Source organism: Ceraceosorus guamensis, assembly GCF_003144195.1.
Source record: "Ceraceosorus guamensis strain MCA 4658 unplaced genomic scaffold IE81scaffold_69, whole genome shotgun sequence".
In the NCBI taxonomy this organism is placed as follows: Eukaryota; Fungi; Basidiomycota; class Exobasidiomycetes; order Ceraceosorales; family Ceraceosoraceae; genus Ceraceosorus; species Ceraceosorus guamensis.
This window is the reverse complement of record NW_020290064.1, coordinates 24015-35280: the sequence shown is the minus strand read 5'-3', so window position 1 is coordinate 35280 and position 11266 is coordinate 24015. Positions and strand designations below refer to the sequence as shown.

The 11266-nt window shown below is 55.4% G+C and overlaps 3 protein-coding genes across 3 annotated transcripts; 2 read left to right on the top strand and 1 right to left on the bottom strand.

The window, feature by feature from the left end:
• Window positions 1–309: 309 nt before the first annotated feature.
• On the top strand, window positions 310–2906 carry IE81DRAFT_325614 (putative U5 snRNP 100 kd protein). Its single transcript, XM_025514576.1, has 5 exons — window positions 310–518; window positions 597–2013; window positions 2075–2225; window positions 2300–2671; window positions 2741–2906. Exons 1-5 carry the CDS (start codon window positions 435–437, stop codon window positions 2862–2864), a joined length of 2148 nt encoding a protein of 715 aa, XP_025367544.1. The 5' UTR covers window positions 310–434; the 3' UTR covers window positions 2865–2906.
• Window positions 2907–4486: 1580 nt separating this feature from the next.
• On the top strand, window positions 4487–7032 carry IE81DRAFT_368325 (FAD/NAD(P)-binding domain-containing protein; the record flags this gene model as incomplete). Its single annotated transcript, XM_025517138.1, has 7 exons — window positions 4487–4827; window positions 4906–5484; window positions 5554–6227; window positions 6317–6389; window positions 6465–6711; window positions 6805–6813; window positions 6879–7032. Exons 1-7 carry the CDS (start codon window positions 4621–4623, stop codon window positions 7028–7030), a joined length of 1941 nt encoding a protein of 646 aa, XP_025367543.1. The 5' UTR covers window positions 4487–4620.
• Window positions 7033–7181: 149 nt separating this feature from the next.
• IE81DRAFT_222867 (hypothetical protein) lies at window positions 7182–11238 on the bottom strand. Its single transcript, XM_025511063.1, has 10 exons — window positions 10754–11238; window positions 10568–10686; window positions 10419–10485; window positions 9527–10345; window positions 9368–9452; window positions 9000–9255; window positions 8870–8937; window positions 8772–8793; window positions 8416–8692; window positions 7182–8337 (listed from the first exon to the last, which is right to left on the bottom strand). Exons 1-10 carry the CDS (start codon window positions 10988–10990, stop codon window positions 7336–7338), a joined length of 2952 nt encoding a protein of 983 aa, XP_025367542.1. The 5' UTR covers window positions 10991–11238; the 3' UTR covers window positions 7182–7335.
• Between the last annotated feature and the right edge of the window lie 28 nt (window positions 11239–11266).

Below are 11266 nucleotides of genomic sequence, written 5' to 3'. Positions count from 1 at the left end.
CACATCCCACACCATACATGTCATCGCTTCCACGACCTCTATGGATCTCAAATCGCACAGCACACGTTCCACGCACATCCATGCAATCTTCTAATCCTTGATTCATTGTGGAACTTCGCGGTTTGGTTGATAAACAGTTCGAACTAAGTGGCCTACAGCATGCGTCGCGCTTCCGGAATTGAGAACCTTTGCGCACATCACGTGACTGAACTTCACCGCTCAGCGCGATCCGTAAATCGTGAATGTCAAGAAATCAAGAATAATCATCATGCAGATGCAACTCAGCAGGTTGATATGTTGATAGCTGAATCTCATCCAAGATTGTACACCTTGACTGCCACTACCGCTCCTGCGTCGTCCTGTCTACTGACTTGCTGCATCACCTCCTTGCCCTGACTTTTGCTCTTCCGGGAAGAAGACACCTCCCGCTCACGATGTCTCGACCTGTCGGTGAGAAGAAGGAACCTTTGTCGGTCGAGAAGCTGCTCGAAAGGCAGAAGGAAGCGCAGGGTGTCAGAGTGAGTTGCTCTAGCTCGCTTCGAATCAAGCAGGGTCTTCTTCTGATGGCTGATGTCCCCTATGCTGTACCGCCACAGCCGCGCTTCTTGAGCAAGGCGGAGAGGCAAGCTCAAGCGGCTCAAAAGGCGGCTCAGGAAGAAGCAGATAGGGCTTCGAAGGTTGCTCGAGACAAGAAAGAGAGGCAAGAGCTCGAAAGATCTGCCAGGATAGAAGGAGGAGGTGGCAGGGAGAGAGATGGTCGTGCAGATGTCCGCGATTACAGAGATTCGCGGGAGCAGCGGGCCTATGAGAGACCAGCATATGATCATGTGCCCACTGGACCCCGAGGTGGCGCACCACCGCCTGGACTCTCGGGCGCTCGATATCCGCCAGAGGCGAGACGAGAGGCCCTGCACTCCCATTCGGCAGGACCCTCTGCTGGAAATGGTACAAATCACCTTTCAAGCCCGTCGGACGCCAATGGTCACGCCATAGCTTCAACGTCCGAATCCATCAAGGATCGGTACCTGGGCATCAAGCACGTGGTCCCCAAGAAGACGAGGAGGCAACTGAATGACAAAAAGTTCATGTTCGACCACGATCTCAACGAGGACACGAGCGTAGCCAACGGGCTGGATGCCGATGGCACCAGTGTTGATGCCCAGGCTGTCGTGAGGGGCAGAGCGGCTGGAATGGATCTGGCTGAGCGAAGGGCCAAGGATGGGCTGGACCCATTTAAGCGAGGCGTCGGAAAGTCTGCCTTCGCAGAAAAGCACTGGAAGGAGAAGACGCTGGAGGAGATGAAGGAGAGGGACTGGCGTATCTTTAGGGAGGATTTCAGCATCGCTGCCAGGGGCGGCCATATACCCAAGCCTTTGCGCAAATGGGAGGAGTCGAGCATACCTGGCCCCATCCTGCGCGCCGTCGCCGAAATCGGTTATGCGGAACCCTCGCCGATTCAGCGGCAGGCTATTCCTATTGGACTTCAAAATCGAGACCTCATCGGCATTGCCGAGACGGGTTCCGGAAAGACTGCGTCTTTTGTGATCCCCATGCTCAGCTACATCTCCAAGCTCCCTCGCTTGTCCGAGGCCAATCGACATCTCGGCCCTTATGCTCTGGTCATCGCGCCGACTCGAGAATTGGCGCAACAAATCGAAGTAGAAACGAAGAAGTTTACTGACTCTTTGGGCTACAAGGTCGTCTCCATCGTTGGAGGACGAGACATGAACGAGCAGTCTTACAACCTTCGTGATGGTGCCGAAATCATCGTTGCTACGCCAGGTCGGTTGAAGGACTGCATAGAGAGACACGTGCTTGTGCTCAGCCAATGTCTGTACCTGGTCATTGACGAAGCGGACAAGTGCATCGGTTTAGGACTTCAAGCCGAGCTTGACTTTATCCTCGACAGCATGCCTGCGTCCAACCTCAAACCTGATACTGAAGACGCAGAGAATCCTGCTGCTGCCTTGGGTGATTCGAATGGGGACTTGGCCGGCAAGTACAGAGTCACGAGTGAGTAAGCTTGGTCTTCGCAACACTTGCAGAGGCTGAATGCTCTGTCCTCTCCGCCCAGTGCTCTACTCGGCCACCATGCCAGCTTCTGTCGAGAGGCTGGCACGCAACTATCTACGAAGACCAGCAACCATCACCATCGGTGATGCGAATCAAGCAGTCGGTACCGTCGAGCAAAGAGTCGAGTTCATTGCAGGCGAAGACAAGAAGAAGTGCGTCGCATCGCTGATTTGCTTTCCACGCACTGTGCCATGTTGCTGACCCCTCATCGTCCATGCAAACACAGAGCACGTCTCATGCAGATCCTCCAAAGTGGATTCGAGCCGCCAATCATCATCTTCTCGACTACAAAGCAGTCCGTAGATTCGCTATCTCGCGACTTGCAAAGGAGCGGTTTCAACCCAGCCGTGCTGCATTCGGGCAAAACCCAAACGCAAAGAGAAGAAGCTCTAGCTTCGCTGAGAAATGGAGAGTGTCCGGTGCTGGTCGCTACGGACTTGGCTGGAAGAGGTATCGATGTGCCCGATGTGACGCTGGTCATCAACTTCAGCTTCCCTACCATGTTCGAAGCGTACATTCACAGAATCGGCAGGACTGGCAGAGCTGGAAAGAGGGGTTTGGCCATCACATTCTTGGAGATGCACGACGAAGAATTCTTGTAAGTTTTTCAACTCATGTTTTCCCAAAAGCAAGCCGCTGTTGACTGACGCGCATCGGTCCATCACAGCTACGATTTGCGCAACGAGCTTGCCAGAAGTCCCATCTCCACAGTTCCGCGGGATCTGGACAGACATCCTTCGGCTCAAAAACGAGTGACGAGGGAGATGAAGCGCAAGAGAGACGAGGAGTAGATGATGTCGTCTGTCGTATGACAGAAGCAATCCGATGTCTTGATGTTTTGGGTTCTGACCGCCTTTCGTGGACCGTCGCTTCTGCTTGCCACGTTTTGCGTATTTCTCCTTTCACGTCGGCGACTTTTCTTTCTTCGGGTGTATGTGTAAAAGAAAAGGACTGGTGCAGGGGGACATAGGTTCACGGCACTCGGACATGCGTCTCCGCCCCGACTCTCGTGATGAATAGGCGCCTTTGAAATTTGCCGCTGCGTTTGCAAACATCAGCATCAGCATGCGCTGTGGATGGACTCTGCTTGCCATCAGAGCCCGTGCACAAGCGGCGGAGTGATTTGATTCCGACGGCCATGCATGGAGCTAGCTGCTTGAGCTGCGTGCGCATGGTGCCTGCAGGAGCCGAGCCGAGCCGAGTGAGCGAGCGACCTAGCAACCTTCTCTTGATCAGTCAGGAACTGGACCAGCTTGCGGGATCGCAAGCGGTGATTCTCCACGCATGTTCAGCTTCGGGGTGGTCCACTTGCTGTGAATTGTGAAAGGGCGTTTAGTTGGTGTGCAAACCTTTTTGCCTGATCACGAATGTTGGTGAGAATGCGCGGGGGGTGTGGGGGAGGGGGGAGGGGAACGGCATTGGTGGGTTGACCACGAAAGGAACGATGCTACTGCGGGTGCGTGGTGACCCAAGAAACCACGCTCACGACGTCTTTCTTGCTTTTTGCCCGTACGCCGTTCTGCGGGCACAAATGCGGTTCAGCACAGAGGATAGTAATTGGCGGTGCTAATGGAAGGGTGCACAGTCTACTACCGTGACCGTAGTACAGTAGTAGTAGGGTCAAAGAGCATCTTGCTGCTGCTGCTGCTGCTGCAGCATCGCTGATCTTGTCCCGACGCTACATAGGCGCAGGTAGCGTCTTGCTCACTCGCTCACTGTAGGATGAGAGGCGTTTGTGCGTCGGGCCTGTTTAGGACTCGAGACTGTTGTGTTTCACGGGCTAGACGTCTATCGGGAACAGCTAGTTGTCGTCGCAGCACAGCGGGGGAGTCTAGCGGGATCTGCCGAAGCTGCATGCACGAATGGCTGTTTCCTTAGCTGCGCTTCCATAGTAACCCCGCAATCACGCATGCTGCATGCTTTTGCGCCTCCGAAAACTGCGCGAGAGTGTGAGTACGGTAATCACGAATGTGCGTCGTGAATGCAGCAGCCCGCATCAGCGAGAAGACCCCATGCAGGCAGGCAGGCATGCACCGTACGTACTCTGCTGCGAGCAGGAGCGCGCAGCAAAGGTTTGATTGTGGTGAAAGTTGTTTGCTCGGCTCTTAACGCCTTGCTTCCCTCCTTGCTTCGTACAGCTAGTGAGTTGTGAGTACACCCCTACAAGGCGCCAACTTGCTCTGCAGCAGCTCAAGACTAGAGAGTCGAGGCCTGTGCAGAGTGCGGGGGAGCCATGCATGGTCGAATCACACAGACATGCACCGCTCAGGTACGGCATTGTGCCGAATTCACATTCAGATTGTCCACCGTCATGTTGGGCAAATTCGATCAAGATCGATCGGGCAGGTCGCCGGAGGGAATGCCGAGCCCTGTATACATGGCTGGCCTGCTGATTAAAATCTACGAAAGGCATATATGCCGAAGGCTAAGAATGTGTTTCGCTCTTTCGAGAGACCTCTCCTCAGACTAGTACGCAGCTCTTCGCATCTCCTCATTCAGACAGACAGAGCTTTCCCCCCGTGTAGCTTTAGCTAAAAAACTGCCAAGATGCCTCGATTGACGGCTCGCGTTCCCGTCACCTCCCTGCACGGCAACATTCCGCTGACTTTACCTTTCAAGGGCGAAGAAAGTGTCGAAGCCAATGCAGTAGCAGTGCAAGTGCTAGCACAGCTCGATGCTTGTCTGGTTAGAGGTGATTGGCAGTCAGACGATTTTCAGAATCTATGGGTCGACGGCGAGGATGCTTGGTTCAAGGTGCGTCCAAAGTTGATGAGCAAGCGGGCAGTCGGGATATCAATCACCATTGCTCACCTCCTCGCCTACGCACTGCAGGACCACCTTGCATTGACGGGCTCAGTGAGAACCATTAGAAGAAGCTCGAGCATCAAAAAGGCTTTTCAGACGCTCGTCCCTGCCCGCCGCGCTGCGAATTTCGGACCTGATGCCGCCTTCCAAGTCGGGGGCCCTGCACGATTCGAGCGACTCAATCCTGCCGTCGCTTGGATCGACGCACCTTTCGTGTTCGACACGCGAGATCCGGCTGCCAAATGCGGAGGCTATTTGAAACTCATCAGGACCCAGAGCGGAGAGGAAGAGGCAAAGTGGAAGATTTGGGTCTGGTTCTCCGCCCTGTTGGAGCTCAAGTGTAGTCCATGGGGTCATCCTGCGCGCAGCTCACCTCTGCCCGGCGTACAGCAAGGCAATGCAGCTTCGCGAGGTCTGCCACCAAGCACCGTAGGAGGCGAGAGCGCACCTCTTGACCTGCTTGTCGTCGGCGCTGGAACAGCTGGGTTGAGCGCCCTCACATGCGCAAGAGCACTCGGTCTGATTGCTATTGCAGTCGATAAAGATGCCCAAGTCGGACATTTGTGGAAAAGCCGTTACAAGGCGCTGCACCTCCATACCACCAAAGTAAGCAACACTTCGAACCATAGAAGGCTGACGCGCGCTGAAACGTGCCTTTTGATCCGTGCGCGGCAGGCCTTCAATGCACTCCCTTTTGCTCCATTCCCCGCACGATACCCTGATTTTGTGTCTGCGGAACAATTCGGAACGTACTTGCAGAATGACGTCGTCTCAGCACTCAAGTTGCCAGTGTACAGCGGCATTCTCTACGACAATGGCAAATGGGACGACGCTCGGAAGTTTTGGGTGATCTCGCTTGTGGACGTCGACACGGGCGAACGTGGGCAACTCTGCGCGAAGAACATTGTCATGGCCAACGGTCCCCTGCTTCCCGAACCTAGAATTCCTACCGTCGCAGCTCGGGAGCAATTCCGAGGAGAGACGGTGCATTCCTCGGAATTTACGGACGCGAAGCCGTGGGCCGGCAAGCGTTGCCTTGTCGTCGGCACTGGAGCTTCTGGCCACGATATCTCCTCAGCATTGCATCATGCAGGTGCCTCGTCAGTCCACCTGGTCCAAAGAGGTCCGAACTTCATCTTTCCCATCGCTGCGCAAGAAGCCATCATCGGGCAGATATACAATGAAAAAATACCGATCGAGATGAGCGATCTGATGTGGAGCGCTATGCCCTTGGGTGTTACACGAACCATCACCGCAGCTGTTCTTGGCGCTGGAACGCAGCAAATCGCCCCTACATTGTTCCAGGATCTGGAAGCGAAAGGCTTCCGCGTGGAGAGGGAAAAGGACTTGTGAGTGGACGCGAGCCAGACTTGTTGCTCCAGCATGCTTGGCATGTGATGCACGAGGTTGCTGAAGCCACAGATCGCGCGCCATCTAGCACTCATTTCGCCCACGAGCGACATGGCGGTCACTATCAGGGCCACGATTTTGATCTGCTTACGAGCGGCAAGGTAAGCTCCGGCTGGCTCTGCGTGAGGCGCAGGGCGTAAGCTCATCCGTGATCCCTTCCATGCTGGCCCAATCAGGTCAAGGTGCACTCTGCACCTGCCGGCATCTCACATTTCGACTCGGATGCGCTGGTGTTCCAAGATGGCACCTCACTGCAGGCAGATTTGGTCGTATGGGCGACCGGCTTCACGCGCAAAGGCTCGGTGCCTGAATGGCTGGTGGAGAAGGGCCTCATCGATGCCGAGGCTGCGAAAGACGTGGAAGCGATAGGGCATGGCGTCGATGAAGAAGGAGAGTGGCCGGGCAGATGGACCGGATCTGGACGTGAGTGCGGGTCCGCGCGAACAAGATGCCGAAGCTTGCTCACTGGTGCCGCCATATCCTGTCAACACGTCGTTTACGTTGCCACACGAACAGATCCTGCTCGTGAGTACAAGATGGAGCGATGCAGCGCATCATTTCCACATGCTGACCACGACGTTTGCGCCCAGTGTGGTTCACCGGTGCCGAGATACAAGCAGCTCGCTACGGAGGCAAACTGATTGCTCTTCAAATTGCGATGGAGAAGAACAGCGAGCTGCCGACGGCTTACCCTAGAGCGGATGTTGCAGCTTACACCAACGGAGTCAACGGCTCTCATTGATGCTACGTCCTTGTTTGCTCCGCATGTCTGTGCGCCTTGATATGGGACCGTGCTTGGAATCTCGGTGCTAGTGCTTCGACATCTGCGCCACTTCTAGCATGAGCCGCGAGTCTAGCAAATGTAAGCTTGCAATACCTGCTCCGATCTGACCTGCTGTTTCATCCTTTGATTTTTCTTAAGAGGACACAAGGCGTCTACGGGGAAGAAGGCACTGGTCTCGCTTGGGGCGATCGCAGGCATGACACAGGAATGTGTGCCTCAAGATGTTTTCTCATACCGCCGGCGCTACCCAGCTACTGCCGTATTCAAGGCAGATTGCTGCTCATGTCGGCCAGAGAAGCGTTTGCATCGGCGAGGGATAGCAAAAAGGGGTCCAGGTTTGAGCCGTCTACCGCTTCGGGGAAGAGTATGGACCAGATGGATTGGGCATCGAAGAGCGAAGCGCCATTCTCGAGAGCAGAGGCGTCCGGATTTCCATCGAGATTGTAGGTGGTGCTCTGACCGCTCGATGACGAGTGCTGTGGCCCTGCAGCCGCGAGGCCAGAGTAGAGCGTGTCGATTCTAGATCCTGAAGCGCTCGACATGGCTTCGAGGTGTCTAGGCGTTTGGCCAGGGGCTACCTCCATGTGGGGAGCCAAATCTTCCGATAAGACCGAGCAGATGGTGCGTTTCCAGGTGTTGAGGACACTCTGCAAAAGGTTGGCATACCTCCTGCCAACCCGTCGTTCCTCTGCCTGCAGCAGGTGACACAACTCTTGGACCATACCAGCGACGCGTTCCTGATCACGCTGTGTAACGTAGGGCTGCTCATCGCATGGCGCGAGACTGGCGAAACGCATCGCCAAGACGGAAGCGTGGAGCGCATCTACCAGCATCACGTTGTCTTTCCTCTTCAGGCTTGCCCATCTGCTCACAAGCAAGCTGAGGAACGTCTGAGCTGCTTCACAAGCATCTCTATAGTGAGGCAAGAGAGCTCGTGGCAGACGCAAAGTCTTTGGGCCGGATTCCGTAGAGGCCCTTGGAGACGCAGGCCATGTAAGAAGAGGCAAAGACAAGGTGACCAGCTTTGCATGAGCTAGTGCTAGATGACCGAGATCGAGCAAAGGTCGAGACTGTGACTCTTGCGACGGGACCGCTTCGGGAGTGCCGAGCCAAGCCGAGGCCCACCTGCTCAAGTCTTGAAGAATTGAACTTCGGAAAGCTTCCGCCTGATAGTCCAAAGCAGACGAAGAATTGAGGGACGTCGTGGAAGACGCTTCAGCGATGAGATGTTTCATCTGCGAATGGAAGCGCTCGGTAGCCCTTGTCTGCAGTGAAATGCGCAGACGACTGTCTTGGCTCAGCAGCCTACCACAACCGACCAGCGGAACACCAAACGTACTCACAATAATCCTGCGCAGCTCGACCTGGGCAATGAGCCATTCGTCCTGTGGTAGAGCAAAATCTCTAGTGTGCCATGTTCCGGACGCCGCGACGCTGCCTTCATCAGACAGCATGAGTCTCTGACCAGTCTGCGAAGAAACATGACTCGCGAAGAGCCAAAGCGTAAACCATAAGCGTTCGGTGTTGCGCAGCTGTCGCTGATGCTTCTCTGCTCTAGCGCCGGACTCCTGTCGTAGACGGAGAGGCACGGGCAGATAAGAAAAGAGCTTGAGATTGCATCTGCGAGGCGGGCATGCTGCGCTGTCAGGTCATGCGGTACTACGGAACATGAAGGTGCGGGCTCCGCAAGAATTCTCACCCCACCTCAGTGGTCATGCGTACTGAGATGCCAAGAGGGCAGCAAGGTCAGCTGCCCTGCTATACAAGGTGGCACAGCGTCTTGAACCTTTCACTCACGCGCTGTACCCATCAAGCTCCAGGTCTGGTCTTCGGTGGCCGAGCTTGCTAGAGGAGCGTACTGGGCGCTAAATGCCGCAGAAGATTTCCGTCAAAGATGCCTTACTTCTCACGCTTCCGGTCAACTCACAGCACAATGCACGCCTGAGCAGCTTCGACGCTCCGATATCCGCCACACAAGATGATAGGCGTCAGATACTCCCTGTGTTCGACGAGCCGCTGTAGCACACCTCCTTGGCCATCGAGTCGCTGGCCGGAGTCATCACCGTATGTGATGGCAGAGATCTGGCAGATGACCGTGAGCAAGAAACAACTTCTTCGGCGCATGTACTCGAGCGTGCTTAGTAGTGGGTCGAAGACGTGCACGAATGAGCTGTGTGCCGAGTCTAAGCAAGCAGCAGAATACAAAGAGGATCAGCGACGCATTGCTAGGCTCTTGCTCGCTAGCCGGCATAGGCACCATCGAGCGAATCCAGAGTCTCCTTTGCAGCCACTCACAGAAGTGAGCCACAAGGGCTTGACCCAGATCCACAGTGATGATGCCCAGCTCGATCGGATCCAGGTCTGGCCCAGTGTCATATAACTGAAAGACGATGCAGACTTTCAGTGTCTGTGAGGCAGCGACTTTCTCACAGAGAAGAGTATTCTTGTACGCACAGGTGCAAAAATTCCGCGCGCAAAGTAGCTAGACCAATTCACATCGTCTACTGTTTCCTTGCGCTGGCCAGCAGATGCATGAATGGAACGCCTTGGTGTCACGGTGGTTTTTGAGCCAGGTGAGAGGTCATGTATCCTATTTTCTGCGGCTCTGTGCATAGCTCTGAGTGCTCTCGAGTCTCGACTTCGCGCGTCGCCATGCGCTCCTGACACGTCCCTATCTCGTGCATCTTCTTCCAACAAGCTCGCACTGAGTTCCCTCTGATCTTCGACCTCCTCATCTTCGTCCAGCGTTCCAGAAGCACTTCTCACGACGGCGCTAGCTCTTGCCAAGAGCTTGAGGGGATTGGTCAGAGTGTCGACAGATCGCGGAACAGACCTTTGTGCTTCGTAGTCTTCCAATTCCACTAGAGCTGCCGCTGATCCTCGACCCCTGGAGCGAGATGCGTGCTGTGGCAATGGATAGGGATAGTTGTGCGATATGGAGTGCTCGTATGGTGATAGACCTTGCGCCGCATTCGCCGGAGTGCCGTGAGACTCAACACTGCGGGGCTGTGGCTGGAGGAGTGTCGCAGTGGGAGGCAATGCCGTGCTGGAAGACTGACCAGCATCATCTCCGCCCCGCCTCGCATTGATCGAAGTCGACGCCATGCTGAACGCAGGCTCTGTCGGTGAGGACGCGCCACTGGGGCTGTGATCGTGGCCTAAACCTTGGTGAGCCTTCGTACCATCCTTTTCCATAGCAGCGAGCGAAGAAACCAGCTGGTACCTGAGAGAGCGGACAAGCGCAGCTCCATCCAAATCCGCTATCGCGTCAGTCTAGGAAGATAGTATCAAAGTCAGACCGGAGCGCGTGGCGATTGAAGGGACTGTCCTGCGACTGAACACTCACTAAGGACTCCAGCTCATCGAGAAGCTTGATGAGGGCCTGCCATCGTCGGTCTATCTGAACGTGCTTGCTGCGTGGAGGTCATGAGGTGCAAATCAGACGGAGCTCACGCTGCACCCGGCGCGCTTCTAAGATGGTGCACTCCAGCTCACACCTTACCGGGCTTCCTCCCCCTTCTGTGCTCCTTGAAGATGCAATCCTTCTTAAGCCTTTCGCAGCGCATACATTTGCCCACACCCAAGACCTGTCCTGCGCGTGGCACACACCGCACCTTTGAGGGCGCATTCGGGATACGTTAGCATGACTTTCCTCTGATCCGCCGGGATTGAGAGACGCACCTTGGACTCTCGACAAGCAAGACAGCTCGTCTTGTGGGCGGCTGGAGGGTCTGCGTGCGCTTGTGCACTCCTACATGAGGCTCTATGTACATCCGGATCTCCCTCTCCCGTCCCAACATTTGGTCTATCAGATGGCTTGTCTGAAACACGCAGCTGGCCAGATCGCAACACCGCTCCGAACGTAGGCGATGTCTCCTCATCCTGCTCATCGTGCGGTGCTCGCCGCTTGCGATTCATGTCTCTCGTGAGCGGCCTGCCGCAGCCACTTTCAGCCTATCGTAGAGCGTTGGCGCGCGTCGGAATGTCGGGGCAGAAAAAGCGCATTAATGGTCTATTGGGCGAGGCGGCAAGTGCGCTTCTGAAGTGATGGATCGATGAGCCGAGATGCGAAACGTAGACCGTCGTGAGCCACGGTTACATTGTGAGTGTCAGCGGCCGGATTTGCATTTCGCACAATTCATCGTGAGACACAGCCTCCGCTTTCGTGCGGAGCAAAGGCGAGAGCGAGCAGCA

Excerpts from the sequence above, each read along its gene's own strand:
- IE81DRAFT_325614 (XM_025514576.1), top strand. The coding sequence starts at position 435 with ATGTCTCGACCTGTCGGTGAGAAGAAGGAACCTTTGTCGGTCGAGAAG. Across the intron at positions 2,014-2,074 it reads CGGCAAGTACAGAGTCACGA|TGCTCTACTCGGCCACCATG; the intron begins GTGAGTAAGCTT and ends CTCTCCGCCCAG. Across the intron at positions 2,226-2,299 it reads GCAGGCGAAGACAAGAAGAA|AGCACGTCTCATGCAGATCC; the intron begins GTGCGTCGCATC and ends ATGCAAACACAG.
- IE81DRAFT_222867 (XM_025511063.1), bottom strand. The coding sequence starts at position 10,990 with ATGAATCGCAAGCGGCGAGCACCGCACGATGAGCAGGATGAGGAGACA. Across the intron at positions 10,346-10,418 it reads TCGATGAGCTGGAGTCCTTA|ACTGACGCGATAGCGGATTT; the intron begins GTGAGTGTTCAG and ends CTATCTTCCTAG. Across the intron at positions 9,453-9,526 it reads CGCGCGGAATTTTTGCACCT|TTATATGACACTGGGCCAGA; the intron begins GTGCGTACAAGA and ends ATCGTCTTTCAG.